The 23083-nt window shown below is 51.9% G+C and overlaps 1 protein-coding gene across 8 annotated transcripts in view; it reads left to right on the forward strand.

Moving 5' to 3' along the window:
• ANK1 (ankyrin 1) overlaps positions 1-23083 on the forward strand; it is a 203314-nt gene that overhangs the window by 143644 nt on the left and 36587 nt on the right. For 6 of the 8 annotated variants that reach the window (XM_057505220.1, XM_057505216.1, XM_036877474.2 and 3 more), the window contains exons 18-36: positions 1674-1772; positions 3553-3651; positions 3924-4022; positions 6236-6328; positions 6802-6874; positions 7540-7563; positions 8388-8475; positions 9711-9786; positions 11706-11803; positions 11893-12117; positions 13074-13228; positions 13480-13691; positions 14270-14474; positions 14794-14890; positions 15128-15356; positions 19536-19661; positions 19777-19896; positions 21145-21223; positions 21590-21664. In XM_057505220.1, the coding sequence (XP_057361203.1) occupies positions 1674-1772; positions 3553-3651; positions 3924-4022; positions 6236-6328; positions 6802-6874; positions 7540-7563; positions 8388-8475; positions 9711-9786; positions 11706-11803; positions 11893-12117; positions 13074-13228; positions 13480-13691; positions 14270-14474; positions 14794-14890; positions 15128-15356; positions 19536-19661; positions 19777-19896; positions 21145-21223; positions 21590-21664 (2272 nt within the window). The remainder of the gene's footprint in view (positions 1-1673; positions 1773-3552; positions 3652-3923; positions 4023-6235; positions 6329-6801; positions 6875-7539; positions 7564-8387; positions 8476-9710; positions 9787-11705; positions 11804-11892; positions 12118-13073; positions 13229-13479; positions 13692-14269; positions 14475-14793; positions 14891-15127; positions 15357-19535; positions 19662-19776; positions 19897-21144; positions 21224-21589; positions 21665-23083) is intronic. The other 2 variants (XM_057505221.1, XM_057505217.1) reach the window with 1 other exon arrangement.

Here is a 23083-nt window from a genome sequence, read left to right on the forward strand (position 1 = left end):
CATTCTTCTGGGTGAGGTCTTCTAGCTTATATCAGCTTCTCAAAGGGATGTGTGACCCAAGTAAGACAGAATCACTTCTTGTTTTTAAATACAGTTTATTGAAATATAATTCACATACCATAAAATTCACCCTTTTGAACTCTACTCTTCGGGGGTCTTTAGTATATTTACAGCATTGAGCAACCATCACCACTCTCTAATTTCAGAACATTTTTATCACCCCTCAAAGGAAACCTCATACCCATTAATAGCCACTTCCCATTTGCCCCCAAACCCTACAGCTCCTAGCAACCACGAATCTACTTTTTGTCTCTGTGAATTTACCTATTCTGGACATTTCCTCTAAAGAGAATCAGACAATATGAAGAACCACTTCTTTAGATGATAAATGAACATTACACAGCGTCAGGAAGGCAAGTGTTTTAAGGGTACTTACTATTTCTTAAAGACCTGTAGATCCATTGGTTCTTTTTGGACAGGTTTGGACCGGTGACCCCCGGGAGGGAACTGTTGTGGCCAGACTGTAATATTGGTTGGGGTTTTTGGTTTCTTCCCTGTGCCCTTTTAAGTGAGCTCTGTAAGAAACTGTAGGGATGGCAGCGATTCCCTGTGCTGGAGACACCCTCACTCATCTTCCCTTTACTGGAGACGCCACCTTCATGAGCAAATCATTGTGTTATCCCAAGAATCCAGCCACATGCCCAGAGGCTGTGCCTGACCTGGGCACAGCTCAGCTGGCACCTGCTCCCCCTTTGGCCAGCCCACCCCCTGCAGGAAAGGGCCTGTCTGCCCAGGATTCAGCTGGGAACAGTCACCACTGTGAGCCTCTGGTCAGCTTAGGAGAAAGTGCAGGAGGCAGAGGAGGGCAGGTGGAATCCCGAGGCCTCTGACTGCAGAGAGACTGCAGCTCTGTCTGTCCCACAGTCAGAAAAGCATACGGAAGTAGGGTGCAGGGAAGACTTTTCTGCCATTTTTGTGTGTGTGCGCACGTCACATGTATGTCAGAGCACTGTTATCCTCATGAGAAAGCTACAACGAGATCTCTGAGAACATGGGGTTTTCAGTCCGGCAGGGTCCTCCACCCTTTTTGCAGCACCATACTGGCTGTGATGTGCTAATACCATGCAGCATTTAAATGGCGCATTGTGCTTTCCAACCTGTTTTCATTGGTGTTTTCTCAACTGAACCTTACTTTGCCCTTGAGGGAGTCTCTGAGGCTCATCTCGGATCATGGAAACGGGCAGTGTTACAATTGGGAAGTACCATAAAGTTCATCTAGTTCAGAGATCAGCAAACTATGTGGGTGGGCCATCTGGCCCACCACTTGTTTGTGTAAATAAAGTTTTATTGGAACATAGCCATGCCCATTTGTTTACATGTTGGCCATAGCTACTCGCTCACTCTAACTAGCAGATCTGGATAGTTAGGACAGAAAGGCAAGCCTAGACTACTGATGATCTGGCTCTTAGCAGAAAACATTACCGACTCTGATTTAGTTTAACCACTTCATTTTTTTTAGAATATGGAGGCCCAGAGCTGGATGAGCTTTGTCCAGGGTCACAAAGCGTGTTGGTGGCCGCAGAGCCAGCTTGGGCTCTCAAACCTCAGTGCTCCTTCACTGCGGCCTGGAATTCTTTACTGGCGACAGGGTGATAGCCTTCTTTTCTTTCCAGAGTGGACTCACTCCCCTCCATCTGGTGGCACAAGAAGGCCATATCTCAGTGGCAGATGTGCTGATCAAACATGGTGTCACAGTGGATGCCACCACCCGGGTAAGGCAGCCCACCTTTGTCTCTGTCCACATGAGCCTCCCCACCCTTCCCACCCGTGGGCACCACAGTCCTGCCCAGTGCCTGTCATCCCCATGCCTCAGAGCTGGCTCGTCCCTGGGGATTTGAAACCCCAAGGTGGCAGTGGCCCATCCTTCCCTGCCACTTCCTGGGGGTGGCAGTGAAGTTTGAAGACACTGATCCCAGTTAGCTCACTTTCCAGTGGGGAATTTTGGAAAGTTTGCTAGACCTTTGAGTCTCTCTACTGAGAAACTGAGAAGAATATTTAATCATTATCCTGAGACCTATCTTACTTACATGAGCAGTGTCAAAATGTCAGGCTTCCCTGGATTCACTCCAAAATTCAGCCCCTTTTAGTCCAGCATCTAGTTAGATTCAATTCAACTTTCTTTGCTTCTGTGTGCAAGGCCCTCTGTGCGGTGGCTGGGGAGATCGAGTGCACCTCGCAGTGGGATCTGCTGGGGAGGTGACGTAGGGGCTGGAAGGGACAGCATAGTGTGACACCCAGTGTAAGGGAGGCCCTGGGGAGCCACTCAGAGCACAGAGGGAGGAGAGCATGTTTCCATTTGGTGGGAGAAGGAGGCTTCCTGGAGGAAGTGGCATTTCGTTCCTTTTCACAAGACATTTGGATTAAGGACAGGCCAAAGGGAACCCTCTCTAATCAACAATGTTGATCCCTGAGAAAAATCTAAAAAAGGTATTTTTTTTTTAATCCCCAACTGCCTGCAGCTTCAACTAGAATCTGCTTAATACCCAAGAATGTTCTGCATCTTTGAGTTTTTCAGGGACCTGCCCTGAGAGACCCCAGGATATAGGGGTCCCAAAGCCATCTGTTACTTGAGGTCCAGCCTGCAGGGTCTATGGCAAGATGGTCTCTGAAATCTGGCACCAGCTCCCCAGGGACCAAGGGCTCAGATGACCCTGGCGTGTGGGCATTTGGAGGAAGCACCAAAACATTCAGCAGAAGGGATTCCTTGAAAATTAGCTCTTTCCCTGCCAAAACTCAAATGAATACATACCCCAAGCCCACTTATTTCGAGCAATGACTAGTTCCTATAAATGCCATTATGCTATGAAACGGTACCCTGCACAGCCTTTGGTGGGAGGCTTACAGTGGGGTCTCACCCTCTAGTGGAAGCAGTCTGCTCCCGTCGGGTTTGGCAGCGACTCCCAAGCCCTTCTGTCCTCATCCGAGCCTCCTTCCCAGCAGAGGTCCCAAAGGCTTCCCTCCTCCTCGGCAAACCCCTCCCGGCTTCTGTAACACAGGCTTTCCTGGGGTTCCCCCTGCCTCTCTGCTGCTCCCCCTTTTCTGACTCTCCTCCTAAGTACTGCCTTGGTAGGTGAGCCCACTTTTTTCTCTTTATGCTTATCCTGAGTGACCTCACTTGTCTGCAAGACCTTAAACCCTCCCTGGGTGTCTCCTCGCCTAGACCTCCTCACAGGGTTCAGCATCCGTTTCCAAACGCCGCCTTGGCGAATCCACTTGCATCCCAGGCTTCTCAGACCTCGCTTGTCTGCAACCAAGCCTTGCTCCTTCCGGGCCAGTGACATCTGACCAGCTTATGCCTGAGGGCAGGGGTCAAATGCCTGAGGGCAGGGGTCAAATGCCTGAGGGCAGGGGTCAACCTTTCAAAGGGCTTCCTGGCCACTCTGTCTCTCAGCTGTTGTTGTAACAACAGGTTTCATTAATGCACTGCTTATAATGGCCCTTGGCATGCCCAGAAGCCCTGCTGGTCACCCATTCTCATCTCCTGCTTTTCAGATGGGTTATACTCCACTCCACGTGGCCAGTCACTATGGAAATATCAAGCTGGTGAAGTTTTTGCTACAGCACCATGCAGATGTCAATGCCAAAACTAAGGTACAAGAATGCCTGAGACCTGACTCCCGTACTGGCACTCTGCAAGAGCCAAATTAGGATGCAGCCAGAGTTGCACACCAGGGACACCAGGGACACACCAGGGACCCTGCCATGATTTTAAGTTTTGAGACTGGAGGGAGAAAAGGGGAAAATGTGTTGCTGTATGTTGCGCCTAGAAGACAGGCTGTCTCTGCGAGCAGAGAGTATGTGGGCAGTTAGTTCTTGGTCTCATCACTGGCTAATCCTGCCCAAATGTCTGCCTTGCTTTATAGCTGGGATACAGCCCCTTGCACCAGGCGGCCCAACAGGGACATACAGACATTGTGACACTGCTTCTCAAAAATGGTGCTTCCCCAAACGAGGTCAGCTCGGTGAGTACCCACGTGATCCCTGACCTGGGAAGACTGCCCTTGGGAGCAGCCCCATGAGACGCCCGTTAGCCACAGAGGCTTGGCCTCTCCTTACGGCATGTCTGGGCCCAGTGCATTTCAGCACCATGAAGTCTAGCTGCCCTGGAGCCCCCGGACCTGGGCTGTGTGACTAGCTTCTCTTTCTGGGAAACTGAAGGTCATCCTTTTAAACACCACTTACCCTCCCCTTTCATTTTTGTTTAAATATTATTTTTGAAACTCTCTTTAAATATGTAAAGCTGCTTTCAGGATGGTACAGGGGAGCAAAACCAAAGGTCTCAGGTAGCTCCCGACACATCACCCTCTGGGTCGCTGCTGTCACGTCCAACAAAGTGCAGGCTTTCTGGCTGTTCTCTGTGGCTGCTGCCGGCGCAGGAAGTGGGTGGGCCTGGACCGTAGATGTGCCTGCTACACTTGTAACTGGGGCTGAACTGGTTGGGGGCCCAGGGTGCATCCTGGACTAAAGAACTTAGAAGAAAAATAGAGTCCAAATAGCAGTATATTTCCACTTAGCTCTTTCTCTTAAAATCAGAGTAGAAAACATGCCTCTCCTCTAATTTCTGGTGACTTGCGATTTTTGATTGGCCTAAAAAGAGTTAATCAAAGTACAGTTGACCCTCGAACAACACAGGAGTTAGAAAATCCGCACCTAACTTTTGACTCCCCCAAAAAAGTACTACTAGCCTACTGTTGACCAGAAACCTAACCAATAACACAGATGATGAAGTTATTAATACATACCTTGTGTGTTATAGATTATATATTGTATTCTTAACAGTAAAGTAAGCTAGAGAAAAGAAAATGCCTTTTCAAACGGTTGCAAATCTCCAAATAATTTTCCAACTCATTCATTAAAATCAGTTTGATGTTGGAGTTCTTATTTGCAGAGTTGAAGAATGAACTTAGCAAACAGTCAAGGTAGGAGAGTCAGGGAGAGGCTTTTATTGAGAGATACAGTGAGAGAATAGAGCTCCCGGCTCACGCCAGGAGGGGACAAGAGACCCCGTGGTGGTGCGTTGTCTAGGGGTTTTATAGGCAGTTGAGGATTTTTGGGAATGTGAAAAAAGGCTTAGAGGTGTGGACTTGTTAAGTGGTCCCTGAATATTTAGAATTAACATAATGTAAGGAATTTCCTGCTTTCATTTCTCCCTGGGATACCAGCAGCTTGGTCTGGGAGCATATCAAAGGCTGCCTGCCCAGCCCCCAAGGTGGGCTGAGATATTGTCTGTTTGCTAAAGAGTAAGTTAAGAATCTTACTTCTTATGTGATCTTATCTTTAAGGTGGAATCCTTCCTGCCTTTTACTATGTTGTTTACAGCTGGGCCTGCATGATAAATTAGTTGCCCAATTTGCAAATCACTTCATCAGATCTGAAGGAGGAAAGACAGCACATAGGCCTGGGCCTTTAGCATGCTAAGGTGAATCTTACACATGATTACAAACGATTAGCATAATAAAAACATGTGCTACTCTTCTTTATCTGGGGAATATTAACTGATCTCACTGAAGAATGACTCTAGAGCTGAATGTTTAACACAGAGTGTTGGTAGGGGGTTTCCTTGCATGTAGTTACACTGCTCCCCTACTGTAAATACCCTGCCTTGCTTGTTCCGGAGGCCCTCACCCTATTCTGTCTAAGCCCACAGTCCCTGTCTTAAGTTCACATGTAAGTGGACCCACGTGGCTCAAATCCATGTTGTTCAAGGGTCAACTGTATATGTGTTATTTTAACGATTTTAACGCTCAGTGACTGGGGCCCACAGGATTGGCTTTGGGAGCAGTGAGCAGTGTGGCCCTGACCCCCCTTGTTCTAAAGTTATACACGGTGTCTTCCTGACGCATCCTTCCCTGTGGGTTCCGTCTTGGTGGTTCCTGATTCGTCCTGGCAAGATTTCCACTGCTCTCATTCCCAGGCTTCCGTTCTCAGTGCCACAGACTTAAGTATCATGACCTCCCCCTGCCATCCCCGGACTCGTGCGCATGTCACTAAACGCATCTGGGCTCACACATGGGCAGGGCAGGGGGCTTGCTCTGGGCTCCAAAGTAATGGTCTGCCCACTCAGGTCCTTGTGAACAATTCCAGTGGGAGCTTGTCTATGCAAAGGGGTGGGCTTCCCTTCCCTCCCAGACCCCGCTCCCCTACCTGATCTCCCCCTTTCCGCTCCTTTTCCCAGAATGGAACCACACCTCTGGCAATAGCCAAGCGCTTGGGCTACATTTCTGTAACAGACGTGCTCAAGGTTGTCACGGATGAAACCAGTTTCGCGGTATGTCGGCTTCTCCCCAGCACCCATTCTCACCCCAGACGCACGCAGCCTGACGCACAGGGCACCCCAAAGGGATGGGTGTTCGGTGCGGGACGCAGGCGAGCAGCCCCAAGTTGGTAGGGGCTGGGGCAGAGAGCGTTCTCCTGCGGCAGGTGGAGTCGTACTGCCACCTAGTGGCCGGAGGAGTTGGGGCCGTGACCAGGCCTAGGGAGGCAGCTGCTAGGCCCATAGAGCTGGGGGCTGGGGGCTGGGAGCGGGCGGTGGGCAGCGGGTGTTTCCTGTTTATCCCACTAGATTCCTGACCGACATCAGCTTCCAGGCTGAGAGCCTCTTAGCTTTGATTTTCTGCATTTGGGACAAACGCCCTTTCCTATCCCCTTCTTGTCCCCAGAGTCGGAACCAGGTAACTGCTGGATCCCTGGAAGAGCCCACTGCTCTATTTGGGTTGAACTCTCTGCTTTTTGTCATTTTAGTTCATTGATGACAAGCACCGGATGAGTTTCCCTGAGACGGTAGATGAGTTCCTGGATGTTTCCGAAGATGAAGGTAAAGTCTGGGATGAACAGAAAGCCCGGGCAGTCAGACTGAAGGGGATGCATGGGGCTGTGGGCACACCCAGGCCTTGAGGGTCCATGTCGTTACAGACAGAAACCACTCTTTTCAAAATACTCCCTTAATGTAATTTCAGAAGGAAAACAATCTACACCTCAGAGATTAAAATATAAAATCCCATGAAGTTTTCCTAAGTATATGTCTATTGCACGTATTATATGTGGAGCATGATTCTACTCAGATCAACTCTCAGAGCTGTAAGGAACTGTAATAAAATTCTTTCCTTCTGCTTCTAGTGAATAACAAGCTGTTTAAAAATCTGTGAGAATTCCTTTTAATGAGCTACTCTTCTGACCATGCAATGGGTCAGTAAGGTTGAGGGTGCATCATTATGATGAAATGAATACAGTTATAACTTCTATCAACCACGGAGTGCTTGTGGCATTTTTCCTGCCCCAAATAAGCCTACTTCCCCACTTAAACCTCAAGGGAACCCTCAGGATGTAAATGGCGTTGGGGTGGACTATCTCTCTGGCCCTCGTTTCACAACTTTGTCAACTAGATGATTAAAGCCCCTGTGTGTCCCCTTTTGATAGTGTGCCTCCTGTTCTGACTTCAATCCTGTCCTTTCTTACATTTGGCTCTTCTTTGCTTTCCAGGAATTGCTCATATAACTATAATGGGTATGAAACACTTTCTGTTCCCTGTGGTACTTCTCATGAGTGCATTTCACCCTAAGCAATCCAAGCTCTCACTAATCCATTCCTGCTTTCCACCCTCCGCTGGCGGCTAACAGGCTGGAGCCAGGAGCTTGACTAAAATATGAATTGTACACCCATAAGATCCATGCCCTGGCGGGTGGCTCCTGCCTGTCCATGTCTGTGTTTGTGCCCATGCCACTGTGTTTGTGGTCGTAACTGCATGAGCTGTTGTTAGCTCCATTCTGTCAGCTCCAGATCACAAAGCCAGGACACTCCTGCTGGGTGACAGTGAAAGTGCTGCAAAGTCGAGGGCTCAAACTCGGGGCAAGCAAGGAGAGGGAAACAAAGTGGCCTTCTGAGTTACAGACCTAGATTGAACTCTTTGTAAAGGGCTTAGGAAATAGTAATGTTTCGGCTGCCATGGTTGCAAAAAACCCTACAGTTTTCAAAACGAATGGGTTCGGTCTATTGTAGTTTGTTCCCTATAGCATGGGGTGTGTCATTGCACACCCCACAAGAGCTGTTTTGAAGTGAAACTTGTCAAACTAAGGAAGTTCTTTCCAGTTGTAATTTTTTTCCTCTGTAAAGCCTGGTACACTAAGTCATTAGGAGAAGGATGCCTGCTCTGTGTACCCAGGCTGGAGGGACAGGACTGGCCGAAGTCATTGCTAATGGTCCCCTTCAAACGTCAGAGACCTTCCTCTGATCTCGGGTGCCAGCTTTGAGAGGAGGCGCAGGGAAAGCCCTTTTTAAAAAGAGAAGCCATCTCCGTATCCTGTTAATCACTTGAACTTGTCTGGTTTCAGGGGAAGAATTTGTTTCCAAGGTCAGGAGGCGGGACTTCAGAGATATGGATGAAGAGCTGCTGGATTTCATGCCAAAGCTAGACCAAGTGTAAGAAATGCTCACCCTGCGGGTGTGAGGGCCAGGCCCAGGTCGCAGAGTGGAACTTCCAGGGGACGGCGGGCCTGGGACACAGGGCAGAAGGATTCCAGGGGAGGGCGGACCTGGGATGCAGAGTGGAACTTCCAGGGGAGGGCAGGCCTGGGACGCAGGGCGGAAGGATTCCAGGGAAGGGCAGGCCTGGGACGCAGGGTGGAAGGATTCCAGGGGAGAGCAGGCAGAAGAGGCCAGACCCTGTCTGTGCCATTGACAAAGGTGGAATGGTGATCAGTTGGACAGCGAGTCCAGCACCTTAGGATCAGCTAGTTCTGTATTTTGGTGGCTAAGCCAGGGCCCGGAGGCCTCCTGACTGTGTGCTGTGCAGTAGGGTCTCCCCACCGCCTCCAGGATGCCTGCCTCCCAGCTCACTTCCCATCATCCACATTCCCTCTCATGCACTCTGGTCTTCTTACCAGAGGAGCCACTGAGGAGGAGTCACAGTAGACCCCATTGCCAAGCTAAGCTCAAACACTGACCATGCCCCGCTGTGGGCATAGTAACCAGGGAAACCCACGGAGGGCTTGTGTCTGCCTGAAACTCATTCCTTATTCCTCCTGTGATGCTGAATTATTCCAGTGTGGGTACTTGGCACATGGGTATTTTGCAAATAAATGTGAAAGTGACAACTCTGTAGAAACACCGAGAGCCCAGTGTTTTCTGAGAAGACAGACATGTGCCGGCACAGTCCCACGGCTTACACAGAACAGGGCGGTAGAGCAGAGGGAAGCGCCACTCCGAGGAAACTCACTCGATTAGTATTTGCTGGACACCAGTGAGAAAGAAATACAAAACTTGAACCCTGGCCATAAAGAATCTCCATGTTTATTTGGTAGAATAAAAACCACACCAAGAGGTCGCAGACCAAGGCAGGGTAAGATGTGAAGGCCAGAGTGAGGGTGTTATCCTCGGACTCTAAGGCAACGAAACCGGGTGATGAGCTGGTGGAGACTTCCTGGAGGAGGCAGGCCTTCCCGCTGGGTTACGGGGACAGCTGGGCTCTGGGGAAAGGCTTCGAGGCTGGGGAGGAGGCTGGTCAGTGTGGAGGCTGCCTGGGGCTGCATGTGTGAGTGGGCGTCAGGCCACGGTGAGGTGGCCAACTGGACAGATGACGGGTGCCAGGGTGTTTCACTGAGGCCTCCCACAGCTGACAGGGGCTACTTTGATTCCCTACTGCCCTTGGCATATAGGATGGAGTCGCCAGCCATCCCAAAGGTTCCCTGTGTCACCCCTGAGACAATGATGAGACCAGAGGAGCCGGAACAGGTAAGAGATGTCATTTCTCTGATTTCCCACTTGCAGAGAGCACGTGCCCCAGGATGAGGATGCTTCGGAGATGATATGATAGGAGCTGATAGTTGAAAAGCCTGTAGCACTTGCCAAGCCCTTCAAATCTGTTAGTCCACGTGTTCTTTGTGGCCCCAGCACTGCCGGTGTTCCTATTAACCCACATATGAATGACACACATGCCCGAGCCCCCAGGGCACGTGAATCATCACCTCGCCAGTCCAGGCACGAGCGCAGCTGAGAACCGACCTGCGGGTCTGGCTCCAAAGCCCACATTTTCACGGCCGTGGGCCCTGTGCACACTCTCTCGGCACCCACAGAGGAGGTGGCTGGTGGTGCTGGAGCGGCTGCAGCCCCCCTGCCACAAAGCCCACCTCTGCTCTCCCCTTCTCTTACATCTGTACAAAGGAGACCCTTTCTGCCTCACCTATGTCATGGGATTCCTGGGAGCTTAAATACCAGTACATGTAGAGAGGGGGTGGCCGGGGCAGCTGCTCCCCAGGTGGGCTGTCATACATGATAGTCCCCAACTTTGTGGTTTCCCTGGAGGCCACCTTGTTTGTCCCAAACAGGGAGGAATGGCCTTAAACCATTTAATTCCCCTTAGTTTAATCGTATGCCATTTGGCATTTTTTTTCCCAGATCAAGGGGTTTTCCTAGGATAAAAAGAAACCAGTGCAAAAAAAAAAAACCATAGGCAAAAATTTCATGGACATAAAAAAAAAAAAGAAACCAGTGCAGTATTTGGAGGTTGGAAATGACTGTCCTGCGGCCCAATGACAGGCAGGCATGTCTGGCTGCCAGCTGAGACTGGTCTCTCCCTCCGCCACTGGGTGGGTACAGGCAGGAAAGCAGCAGCCGTAGCCCTGGGCCCAAAGTGGCCGTGCAGGCTGGGCCGGGGTAACCACGGTGCCACGGTGTGCTCCCTGGGTGATGCTCAGGAAACAGGGTCCAACAGCCCTGGCCTTGCTGGGGCGAGCTCCCTGGATGCTGCCAAAGGGCAATGGGAACGCAGCCCAGGAGGCCTGTGCGCTGCCATCCCCTGACTGGGCAGGGCTCCGTGTGGGAGGCCCGGGAGACCCAGGCCTGCCTCCTTGGGGCTGACGGCCCGCCCGGGAAGGTGAGCTCGGTACGGAGACCAGTGAGCACCACAGGTAGGGAAGGTAGGTGGCGAGGTGCCAACTGTGCACTGTGAGCTCCTCCCCATTATCAACGGGAAAGATCCATGGAGGCGACACATGAGAAATGGCCCGGATGGGGCCAGCGAAGGACAGGGGCAAGGGCATCTGCACCCTAGGACAGCGTGAGCCAGAGCAGGGTTGAAAGTAAACCAGGAGGGGACAGGGCCAGGTTTAGACCCCACTGGCTCCCCTGAGCCCTGGTGACCCAAGAGGCCCTCTCTGAGGCAGCCCCGTGTCCCCATAGCTGCACTGTGACTGCTGGGCAGGGCTGTGCCTTTTGCAGACGCAGAGACAGTGAGTCCCAAGGGCAGGGTCTGCTCTGTACACATGTCCAACAGGTGCCAACGGGGCATGTAATGTTCCCAGAGCTGGTATCAATCAGGTGACGGTGCAGGGGTCCAAGCCAGCTCAGGTGGCGGGTCACGCTGCCTGGAGCAGAGGTGGCACACTGGAGTGTAGCTGGGGAACAGGCGGGGAGGCCTGCGTTTGGGCAGTGGCCATGGGGCCCAGAAGGAGCCAAGGAGAGGCCACGGGGGCAGGAGAGGCCTGCACTTCCCTTAGACCCAGGAGCACCTTGTCCTGGCAGGGGTGGGGTGAGTGCACGGAAGCCCTTCCCCATCCAGCCCCTTGGTTTCTAGCGATGAGATGCTCCCAAGCCTCCCAGCCTGGCCCTGCAGCCCAGCACTGACAGGATGCTGGCCTTTCTGTCCCCCTCAGGCATCTAAGGAGTATGATGAGGACTCGCTCATCCCCAGCAGCCCAGCCACAGAGACCTCGGACAACATCAGCCCGGTGGCCAGCCCCGTCCACACAGGGTGAGTGGCCCCGTGACCCAGCTGCAGATTGTGGGCCCCATCCCGGGCTCAGGGCATGTAGAAGGCGAACGGGACCTGCCTGTGCCTAGGTTCCTGGTGAGCTTCATGGTGGACGCCCGGGGAGGCTCCATGAGGGGCAGCCGGCACAACGGCCTGCGGGTGGTCATCCCACCGCGGACATGCGCGGCGCCCACGCGCATCACCTGCCGCCTGGTCAAGCCTCAGAAGCTGAGCACGCCGCCCTCGCTGGCTGAGGAGGAGGGCCTGGCCAGCAGGATCATCGCGCTGGGGCCCACAGGGGTCCAGTTCCTGAGGTGAGTGGTCGCTCCCGCTGGGGATCCCCAACCTGCCCCTGCCCAGCGGTGCCTCCCTGCTCCCTGGGTGCCACGGAGCGCCCCAGCCACGGTGCAGGGGAGCGGCAAGCCTGGAGCCCCACCCCGTCTTATTTCTAGGCTGTTCCATTGGGAACAGGACGGAGAGCTTTTACACCCCTTGTGTGGCCTTATCTAAACACTTAGGAGTCCGCAGCCCAGGTGGAGCTGATACTCCCAGCTCTCGTATGACACTAGAGAGTGGCCTGGAGAAGACGGGGCTTCTTCGGGGTTAATTATTTGAGCTCTAAAGCAGCAGTGCTAGAAGACAGCCATAGAGCATTGCCCCCAAGGCCAAGATGAGTGGGCTCCAGAGGACACTTCCTTTCCTGGAGCCGACTGCGTTCTCTTTGCAGCTCGGCCATCCTCCGGGCACCATGGGCTGTGTGCTGAGACAGGTCCGGCCCAGGAGGCCCTGCCTCCCCGCCTCTGTCCACCCTTCACCCCCATCTACCATTTATGTAGCTGCAGAGTGCTCTCACCTTGATTTTCCTTTACACGTGGTCCTCAGAGCCTCCCTCTGAAGGAAATGGCATTGTTGCCACCTGACAGGGAGGATGCTGAGGCTCAGACAGGTTCGGTCCCCTGTCTGGGTATGTCCGGCCCATTCTCGGAATTGGGTCCAAGGGTGGGGTTATTCGGCTGTGGAATGAGATTGAGGCCTGGCCTGCTGGTCCCCCTGGGGCCTGGTGGGGAGTGTGAGGAGGCTTGGAGCATGTCAGGAACCCAACGAAGGCTGGTCACCTGCCCCAGGGTGGGGCCTCCCTCTTTCCTCCAGGCCAGGACCAAGTTCCCCTCCCCCAGCCCTCCTGCCCTTGTCACCCGTGCCCAGCCGCATGCCCACAGGCATGCACCACTGCACCCGTGTACCTTGCCCACCATCTGCTCTGTCCCTGCAGCCCTGTGATAGTGGAGATCCCCCACTTTGCTTCCCACGGCCGTGGGGACCGTGAGCTCGTGGTGCTGCGCAGTGAAAATGGCTCCATGTGGAAGGAACACAAGAGCCGCTATGAAGAAAGCTACCCGGATCAGATCCTCAACGGGATGGACGAAGGTGACTGAGCCACAGGGTCCCATGGCAGGGTGCTGTCCTTCTGGAAGGTGGTCTGGCGTTGCACTCCTGGAATGGGCTGTCAGGGCCAGGAACTTGGGAACCCTGGGATACTAGAGGTGGGCAGTTCCAGGCCGCCAGGTGCCTGGGCCGGAGGCAGACGTCGGGAACGGGGCATGAGTAGGCCCTGAGGACACCACGGTGGCTGAGCCTGCACTGGGCGTGACGGGCTGGGCCGTGCGGTGTGATTGCAGAACTGGAGAGCCTAGAGGAGCTGGAGAAGAAGAGGGTGTGCCGCATCATCACCACCGACTTCCCCTTGTACTTCGTGGTCATGTCCCGGCTCTGCCAGGACTGTGAATACATTGACCCCAAGGGGGGCTCCCTGAGGAGCAAGCTCGTTCCCCTGGTGCAGGCGACGTTCCCAGAAAATGCCATCACCAAGAGAGTGAAGCTGGCTCTGCAGGTGACACAGCGCTCCCCCTCACCTGTCGGGACCCCCCCACACTTGGACAGGGTTCACGGAGGTGGACAGAGTTCAAGGCCCTCACAGAGACAGCCCTCTTCCCCAGGACCTCCTCCCACTTTTGTCCAATGCCCTAAGACTCCAGTTCGAGATTTGACCTTAAAGCCCAGAAGAAAGTTGGGTGGGTTAAGCAGACGCCCCCTGCCATGTTTCAGAAGGCCCCAGATCAGGCTCGGAACAGTGCGGCCAGCACACTCAGCAAGAGGGAATCCCATGGCTCCCACAGGGGGACCCAGTGCTGAGCAAAGATGGTGCCATTGCGGAACAGGGAGCCCTGGGGAAGTGGAGAGAAGGCGCTCAGAACGGGGAGCTTAGCAGTGACGTCACCCCTGGGGCAGGCCCTGCGGCCAGCAGAATGGACCTGGGTGGTCCAGCAGGAGTAGGACTCCCGCCCCCCACCCCAGAGCAGCCTTTGCCCACTGTGTAGACAGCCTGCTCTCCCCTGGGAAACCTGCTGTGCTGTGGGCCCATCCCTCTGTGGCTCTGGCACTGAGTGTCCCCACGTCGGCCCTTTGCAGGCCCAGCCGGTACCGGATGAGCTGGTCACCAAGCTCCTGGGCAACCAGGCCACCTTCAGCCCCATTGTCACCGTGGAGCCACGGCGCCGCAAGTTCTACCGGCCCATTGGGCTCCGGATCCCACTGCCGCCTTCCTGGATGGACGACCCGAGGGACAGCGGGGAGGGCGACACCACCAGCCTGCGCCTGCTCTGCAGCGTCACTGGTGAGGGCTGCCCCGGCCTCAGTCCTGCTTCAGGGCAGCAGACGCTCCTTCCGGCCACAGTAGGGGGCAGGAGAGGAGAGGCTAGCCGTCACCTGGCATTTCTGCTGCCCCAAGTAGCGTGCTCTTCAAAGGGGGCAGAGGGCTGGTGCATCTGAGCCAAGGCCCTGGCAGTAGCCCTCTGACCCCTGGAGGAGGGGATGAGGGGAGAGCAGGTGCCCTCATGGCCACATCCAGAGGAGCCCCTCTCTGCCCTTCCCTCTGGCAAGTTGTGCCTATATCCTGAGCCCTGCCCTCCAGCCCGTTTCTGCTCCTTTTGCAGGAGGAACAGACCAAGCCCAGTGGGAAGATATAACGGGAACAACCAAGCTCGTGTATGCCAACGAATGTGCCGCCTTCACCACCAATGTGTCTGCCAGGTGAGACACAGTCCCCAGCCCTGCCCCCAGGGCCGGGAGTCCTCGGGCCCTGGCTTCCATCCCAGGCTTGAACCTAAGGGTCCTGCACTGCTCCCCCTGCAGGGAGAAACCCCACCTGGACCACCAGCTGCGCTGGAGTCTCCAGAGCATGGCTTATACAGGCTGCTCCTGCCTGGATGAGTGATGCTGTCCGTTGGGCATCTAGGAACATACTTATAATGAGCCCTCTGTGTGTAGGTTTTGGCTGTCGGACTGTCCTCGGACTGCTGAAGCTGTGAACTTCGCCACTCTGCTGTACAGGGAGCTTGCCGCCGTGCCCTACATGGCCAAGTTTGTTATCTTTGCTAAGATGAATGACCCCCGAGAGGGGCGGCTTCGCTGCTACTGCATGACGGATGATAAAGTGGACAAGACTCTGGAGCATCACGAGAACTTCGTGGAGGTGGCCCGGAGCAGGGACATCGAGGTACGGGCCTGGGCCCCTTCACCGCTGGAGCCAGGAAGGTCACTTGTGGGCTGTTCTCTCCAGGCCACAGTGACCCAGAGCAGTCCGGGAAATCCTGCCTCTGTAGAGGGGGCTCCTAGATGTGTCTCTTGATTCCCTCTGGAGGAGCATCCTAGGAGGTGTCACCAAAGAGGAGGGACACCGCTGCATGCATCTTAGGTGAAGCAACAGATTGTTGGCCCAGTAAATGATAATGAGCGCTGACACTATTTTTGTGGCCTAGTATATGATCTATTCTTGAAAATATTCCATGTGCACTTGAGAAGAATGTGTATCCTGTTGCTTTTGGATGGAGTGTTCTGTAGATATCCGTTAGGTCCATCTGTTCTAGTGTGTTGTTCAGCGCCTCTGTCTCTTTACTTATTTTCTGTCTGGTGGATCTGTCCTTTGGAGTGAGTGGTATTTGAAGTCTCCTAGAATGAATGCATTGCATTCTATTTCCCCCTTTAATTCTATTAGTATTTGTTTCACATCTGTAGGTGATCCTGTGTTGGGGGAATAGATATTTATAATGGTTATATCCTGTTGTTGGACTGACCCCTTTATCATTATGTAGTGTCCTTCTTTGTCTCTTGTTACTTTCTTTGTTTTGAAGATTCTGTCTGATACAAGTACTGCAAGTCCTGCTTTTTTCTCCCTATTAGTTGCATAAAATATCTTTTCCATCCCTTTATTTTCAGTCTGTGTATGTCTTTGGGTTTGAGGTGAGTCTCTTGTAGGCAGTATATAGATGGGTCTTGTTTTTTTATCCATTCAGTGACTCTATGTCTTTTGATTGGTGCATTCAGACCATTTACATTTAGAGTGGTTATCGATAGGTATGTACTTATTGCCATTGCAGGCTTTAGATTCGTGGTTACCAAAGGTTCATGGGTAATTCCCTTACTATCTAACAGTCTAATTTAACTCACTTTGTGTGCTATTACAAACACAACCTAAAAGTTCTTTCTTTTTCCTCCTTTTTCTTCCTCCTCTATTCTTTATATGTTATGAATCATATTCTGTACTCTTTGTCTATCCCTTGGGTGACATCTATTTAGCCTTAGGAATACTTCCATCTATAGGAGTCCCTCCAAAATGCACTGTAGAGGTGGTTTGTGGGAGGTAAATTCTCTCAGCTTTTGCTTATCTGAAAATTGTTTAATCCCTCCTTCAAATTTAAATGATAACCTTTCCGGATAGAGTGTTCTTGGTTCAAGGCCCTTCTGTTTCATTGCATTAAGTATATCATGCCATTCTCTTCTGGCCTGTAAGGTTTCTGTTGAGAAGTCTGATGATAGCCTGATGGGTTTTCCTTTGTATGTGATCTTTTTTCTCTCTCTAGCTGCTTTTAAAACTCTGTCTTTATCCTTGAGTTTTGTCATTTTAATTATTATATGTCTTGATGTTGTCTTCCTTGGGTCTCTTGTGTTGGGAGATCTGTGGATCTCCATGGTTTGAGAGACTATCTCCTTCCCCAGATTGAGGAACTTTTCAGCAATTACCTCCTCAATGACACTTTCTATCCCCTTTTCTCTCTCTTCTTCTTCTGGTATCCCTATAATGCGAATATTGTTCCATTTGGATTGGTCACACAGTTCTCTCAATATTCTTTCATTCTTAGAAATCCTTTTTTCTCTCTGTGCCTCAGCTTCTTTGTATTCCTCTTCTCTAGTTTCTATTCCATTTACTGTCTCTTCTACTACATCTAATCTGCTTCTAAATCCCTCCATTGTATGTTTCATTTCAGGTATAGAATTTCTTAATGATTGAATCTCCGACTTAAATTCATTCCTGAATTCTTGAATATTTTTCTGTACCTCCATAAGCATGTTTATAATTTTTATTTTGAACTCTCTTTCAGGAAGATTGGTGCATTCTGTTTCATTTGGCCCTCTTTCTGGGGTTTGTGAGATTTTGGTCTGAACCATGTTCTTTTGACGTTTCAGATTTCTGTGAGGTGCCCTCTAGTGCCCAGAAGCTCTAGTCTCTGGAGCTTTTCAGCCCCTAGAATGAGGTTGGGGGTCATAGGGGAGCAGAGCTGGTGCCTGGGGGAGGAAAGATCCATTTCCTGATTCCCATCTGCAGTGCCTGTCTCCAGTGACAGAGCCAGTGGGCCAAGCTCAGCATCTCTAGCTGTTGTAGATGGGGCCTCCCTGTGGCTGGCCTGATGTCAGTGCAGTGACTGCCGGTTTGCGAGCCGGTGCTGTCAGGCCAGGAGGAAGGCTCAGCAGGCTGCATGTCAGAGTGGGGGGCCTCAGAGCTGAGCAGGCAGCGAGGGGATGGAGCTTCTGAAGCTCCTCAAAGTTCCCAACCAGCTGGGCAGAATGTGCTCAGACAACCTTGTCTAGCTCTCCCCTTCCCCGTGCAGCAAGCTCCGTGCAAACCCCGCCCGTTCAGCAGCCCTCTCACTGCTAGGGAGCCTGTCAGATTGCCTGCCTTTCCTCTGACACAGAGCAGCCGGGTGTGGATCCCGTCCTCCACAAATGGCCAGAATGTCAGTCTCTCAAGCACTCCCCCTGTCCCAGCTCCCCATCCTCCAGAGCGCCACACAATGTAGGTTTCTGCTCACAAAACAGACCTCCAGGGCTGGCTGTTCAGCAGTCTCAGGCTTCCACCCACTCCCCTGTTCCATTTCTCTTCCTCCCACCGGTGAACTGGGGTGGGGGAAGGGCCTGGGTCCTGCCAGATCAAGGCTTTCATATGTTCATGAGGTCTGCTCTGTTCTTGAGGTCCGTATGCAGTCTGGTGCAGCCTTCTTTCCTGTTGCTTCTCTAAGGTTAATTGTATCAATTAACTACAATTTCATACTATTTCTGGTTTTGGGAGGAGTTCTCCATCTCACCTCTCACGCCGCCATCTTGAATCCAAGAATTGCTGACGCTATTAAAGTTCTTATGCACCAGTGCGATTAAAAATGCTTGACCAGAGTACATGGAGACAGTAGCACAGCACGGAGAATACAGTTCATGATTCTGTGACATCTTACTACGTTGATAGTGAGCACACTAGAGGGGGCGAGGATTTAATAATATGAGTAGCTGTTGAACCGCTGTGCTATATATTTGAAACCAACATAAAATCGTATATCAAAGTTGCTTTAATTAAAAAAAATTTCTTTTAAAAAGCTAAGCAATGGCACCTGATCATCTGGGTCTTTTTTTTGTAGTTCTAAGCTCCAAGCACTGAAGGGTCTTCAGGGAGCCAGCCAAAAAAATAAATAAATACTTGACCAGCATAATCTCGTCTGATTCCCATGACCATGTGCGGTTTTATTAACCCCTGTTCAAAGGAAGAAACAGAGGCTGAGGGTATGAAAGCTGCCCGAGGCCACACAACTAAGTAAAGGGTAGAGAGAGGGTTTGCCCCTGGCATCTCAGCCCGGAGCCCACTTACCTGCTGTGCAGGGTTTTAGGTAGCACCCAGACAAAGAAGCAGGGCTGAGAGCTGGGCAAGTGGCCAGAGGAGGGAAGATCAGGGACTAGATTTGAACCTATTACTGTGGCCAGGATGCTCACGCATGTTAAGGAGTGTAATAAGCCAGGACCTTTCCAAAAGCCTGGCCTCAGAGTCTGTGCAGAGCTTTCCAGGGGGCTGAGGGCCCAAAAGAAAGAGCAGAGGGCTGGGACTCTGTAGCCCTGCTCTGCCCCTATTTCAGGCACTACCGAAAAAAAGCATTCATTCAACCTCAATTTCCCTGACTGTCAAATGGGTTCATGATACCTCTGTTGAAAGCATTATATGCACAGTAGGGATCCTTGTATTATGGGTGAGATTGCACTATACCATGGTCCTTTCAGCACTTCTCATCAGCTAAACACTTATGGATTGGTGTAAAAAAGAGATCCATTTTTTGGGAGAAGCCACATTACCATACCTTTGTGGCGTTCTAGAATACTCTTATAGCAATCCTGGCCCCCAGCACACAGGGACATATGAAGGTTTCTGCTTACTATAAAATTCTTTGAAGTGAGGAAGCATGCCTCACTGGAAATAAAACCTTTTCCAAAACAAACATTGGAATTTCTCAACACCTGTGCCCTGAGCCTCATGCTGAAGAAAGGGTGTGAGATGGGGAGGGAAGGACCAAAGCCAACAGGCAAACCAGGGCCCCTGGGCATCTCTACCTGACAAGCTGTATTTGGTCTCCCCTGCCTACAGGTTTTGGAAGGCATGCCCCTTTTTGCAGAGCTCTTCGGGAACCTGGTACCCATCAAAACAGCTACCCAACAGCGGAGTTTCTACTTCCAGTCATTTCGGGAGAACCGTTTGGCCATACCTGTAAAGGTGCTTACCTCTCGTCTCGTTCTAGGAAGTTTGGGAGGCAGAAACCTCTACATCAGTGGGCCTGGGAACAAATAGAACAGCCCCCTGAATCTTCCTTTTGTGTGATTGAATTTAGGTGAGGGACAGCAGTCGAGAACCGGGAGGGTCCCTGTCTTTTCTGCGCAAGGCGATGAAGTATGAGGACACACAGCACGTTCTCTGCCACTTGAACATCACCATGCCCCCCTGCACCAAGGTGAGTGGCCCCCTGGGGAGGACCCTCAGCCAGAGGTGGGGCCCCTGAGGAGGTCCCAGAACAGACCCCAGGTCCAGCGCTTCCAAAGGGCTTCATCCTGTGGAAAAGCTGCCTTTGAATTCCCCAAGGTACAGAAATGTTCTTCTCTCTCCTCGGACACTGGGCTGTGGCCTGGCAGGGAGAGCACGCCTGGCCCCTTCTGCAAAGTTCAGGAACAAAATGGCGTGTCAGACGGCAATGTGCTTGTTCGCATTGTGGGTTCTGAGCTGTCTAGGATGGTCCTTCTAGAAGGTTAGAAGGATCCAGAAGGGCACCCACCTCGGCACCCCTCATCTGAGGCCTGAGGCTTAGACCTGGGTGTCGAGTTCTCCAGGCTACTCGACCATGTGGTAGCTTTTTCTGAGCCTCTTTTTCACATACTTGCTTATCTTCCCCAGGGTGCCAGGCCCTCAGAGAAGGGAACCCTGGTGTCTCAGCCACTGCAAAACCCAGGGTTTTGAGCTCAGCAAAGGCGTCTTGACCAAGTATGTTCATTTATCAATCCTTAAGAGTATCAGAGTCACCCCGTATGCGAGGGACTTTGGAGGGGTCATGCGTCTCCGTGTTTTGTCGGTCTTGTTTTGCGTTTCCATCATCAGCCTTCCATGCCACACTAGAAAAGAAGCGAGGTTATGTTCATACGTCTGTGGCTCAATTTCTCTTTTCTGTCTGGGGACGAGGGTGCACCAACTCCTCTGTCACAAGAGGATTTCCTGCAGCCTTGAGCAACACCTGGGTGCTTTTCCACAGGGCTGGGTGCTAGGCCTTGGCCAGTACCAAAACAGGTATTTTCAGCAGAAAGGAATCCAGAAAGGAAAATTTGTTTTTTGACCTTCAAAGCCCAGCTCCACCACTTGCTAGCTGAGTGCCCTTGGCCAGTTGCTTACCTGCCTCTAAGCCTTAATTTCCTCATTGCTGCGACAGGAATAAGACACCCACACTCAGGCTATTGTGAGTGTTAACCAGGGCCTGGCACGTGACAGGGCCACCTGAGTTTGCCATCACTATTGTTATTAATAAACTACATGACACTCATCAACACCCTCCTGTACTTTTACTCTGTGTTGAGGCTGCAAAGAAGTGGAGTTGCTTACTGTCCACCAGGATGGGCGTCCTTCCCCAGCCCGCATCCAACGGGGGCCAGTCACCTCCTCCAAGAAGCGGAATGACCCAAGCCCAGAGCACCCTTCCTTTACCTTTCTTCTGCAGGCGAGCGGAGTGGAGGAGAGGAGGAGGACCCTGACCCCACTGGCCCTGAGATACAGCATCCTCAGCGAGTCCACACAGGGTAGGAACCTCTTGGTGACACTCTGGGCTCACTCCCTTTCCAAGGAGGCTGTGAGCGAGATCACTCACCTTGCATTTTCAAATCTGTAACTTGTAACACATATTAAAAGTTTACAGAAATAACCTGACTAAAGCGCACGAACAGTTCACAGAAAAGGAAATAAAAATCTGCTCACTCTGGCAAGAGCCGTGCACACAGCCCGGGAGCCTTGGCTGGGGCCTCCTCCTGACCCTTACAAGCTTAGCCATCAGTCCGATGTTCACTGAGGTCTGCCCAGGACCTGAGCGTCCATCTCAGGTCATTTACTCACGCCTACTGATTCTGTCTTGCTAAGGCTACTAAATGAAATCTGCTGCTTCTCCCCAGGTTTTCTCAGTGGGACGGACCGAGCCGATATGAAGATGGCTATTATATCAGAACACCTTGGCCTCAGCTGGGCAGGTGAGTCGGGGAATTGGGGTGGAAAAGCACTTTGCCTGTCTGCACCTACCCTCGCACTCCTTGCCCCCTAATGAGCAACTCGTGAAGCATCTCCAGTCGTCTCCCCGCCACCCACTGGGGGTCTGACTTCTGATGCCTTGGGTAGGTCTCTTGCCCACACAATGCCTTTGGAAGCTGCGGGCCAGGGGGAAGCTCCCTCCCTCCTCCGTTTCTTCCTGGTTCTCCTTCCTAAGGATCAAAACTTTTGACATTACAAGAGACCTTAGAATTGATCTACTTCACCTCATTTTTCAGATGGGAAAACCAACACCCAGCTAAACAGAGAGGCTTTACGTGTTAGTGATAGAGGCCAGAAAAACCAGCAGACAAATAACACAGCACACACAGAACCTGCCTCCGCCTGCCTGCCCGCAGCCCCCTGTGCTCTGCACATTGCCTTTCCTCGGTTTGGCTTTGCTTGATAGAAAGCAGGGCAGAACAGTCTCCACCGTGCTCATCTACAGTCCTGGCTGTGGCTGAAGTCTGTCGGCCGTCCCGCGGACGGTCAGGGCAGATCTAACTTGGAGGGAGTCGGCGGGCCAAGCAAAGGGAAAGCTCAGAGTGTGTGTTTCTTTAGCCTCATTTTTCTTAGGTTTTATGTGAATGAACTCCCTTCACTTCGTCTCCCTACAGAGATGGTTTCAGACACACTCAGTAACCTTGGCAGCAACTCCCTGAAAGGCACTGTGACAAATGTTTACAGCACAAGGACTGCTCCTTCCTTAAGCCAAAAAAGCATGGTGCTGCGTGCTGGTGTGTGTGTGTGTATCTGCGTGCGTGTGTGCACATTCTGACTCAGTATCATTTCTGGTCTTCCTCACCCTTGAACTTAGACTCCGAGGTTGTTCTCCCTTCTAAAGCTTGGGAGAAATAACAAAAATAACAGGAGGGAAGAGGCCAACATTTTGTGTTATGGCCTTCCCATCCAGCATGTAGATGGGAACTTGTATTTTCACTTTAAATGTAAATAGTGCCTTTCCCTGAAGGCACATAAATACAGAAATTCCATTATAATCGCTCCTTGGTGGGAAGTAAGTGGCACCCTGGTGTGGTACATTGGGCACCCAGGAGGGCGCCAGCAGGCTCGGCTGCTCCTGGCTTGTTCTGGGACCATGGGTAAGTGCCAGCCTTGCTGAGAGGCTGTCTCGCAGTCTTCCCATGTTTAAAGTGATGCAGGAAAGAGGGGAATTTATCCATTTATTCATTCAAAACCTATTTTCCAAGCGCCCCCACCCCTGCCTCATTTTCCGGGGATACAAAGATGTAGGGACTTCACTGGGTATTTCTTGGTAAAAAGCAATACCAGGTACTTGAGGTTCTCCCCTCTGGATGCCCCCAGCCCACGGTGCCCAGCCTGGGAGCTGGAGCAGGGCTCACCCC

Source organism: Manis pentadactyla, chromosome 7 (genome assembly GCF_030020395.1).
Source record: "Manis pentadactyla isolate mManPen7 chromosome 7, mManPen7.hap1, whole genome shotgun sequence".
NCBI lineage: Eukaryota > Metazoa > Chordata > Mammalia > Pholidota > Manidae > Manis > Manis pentadactyla.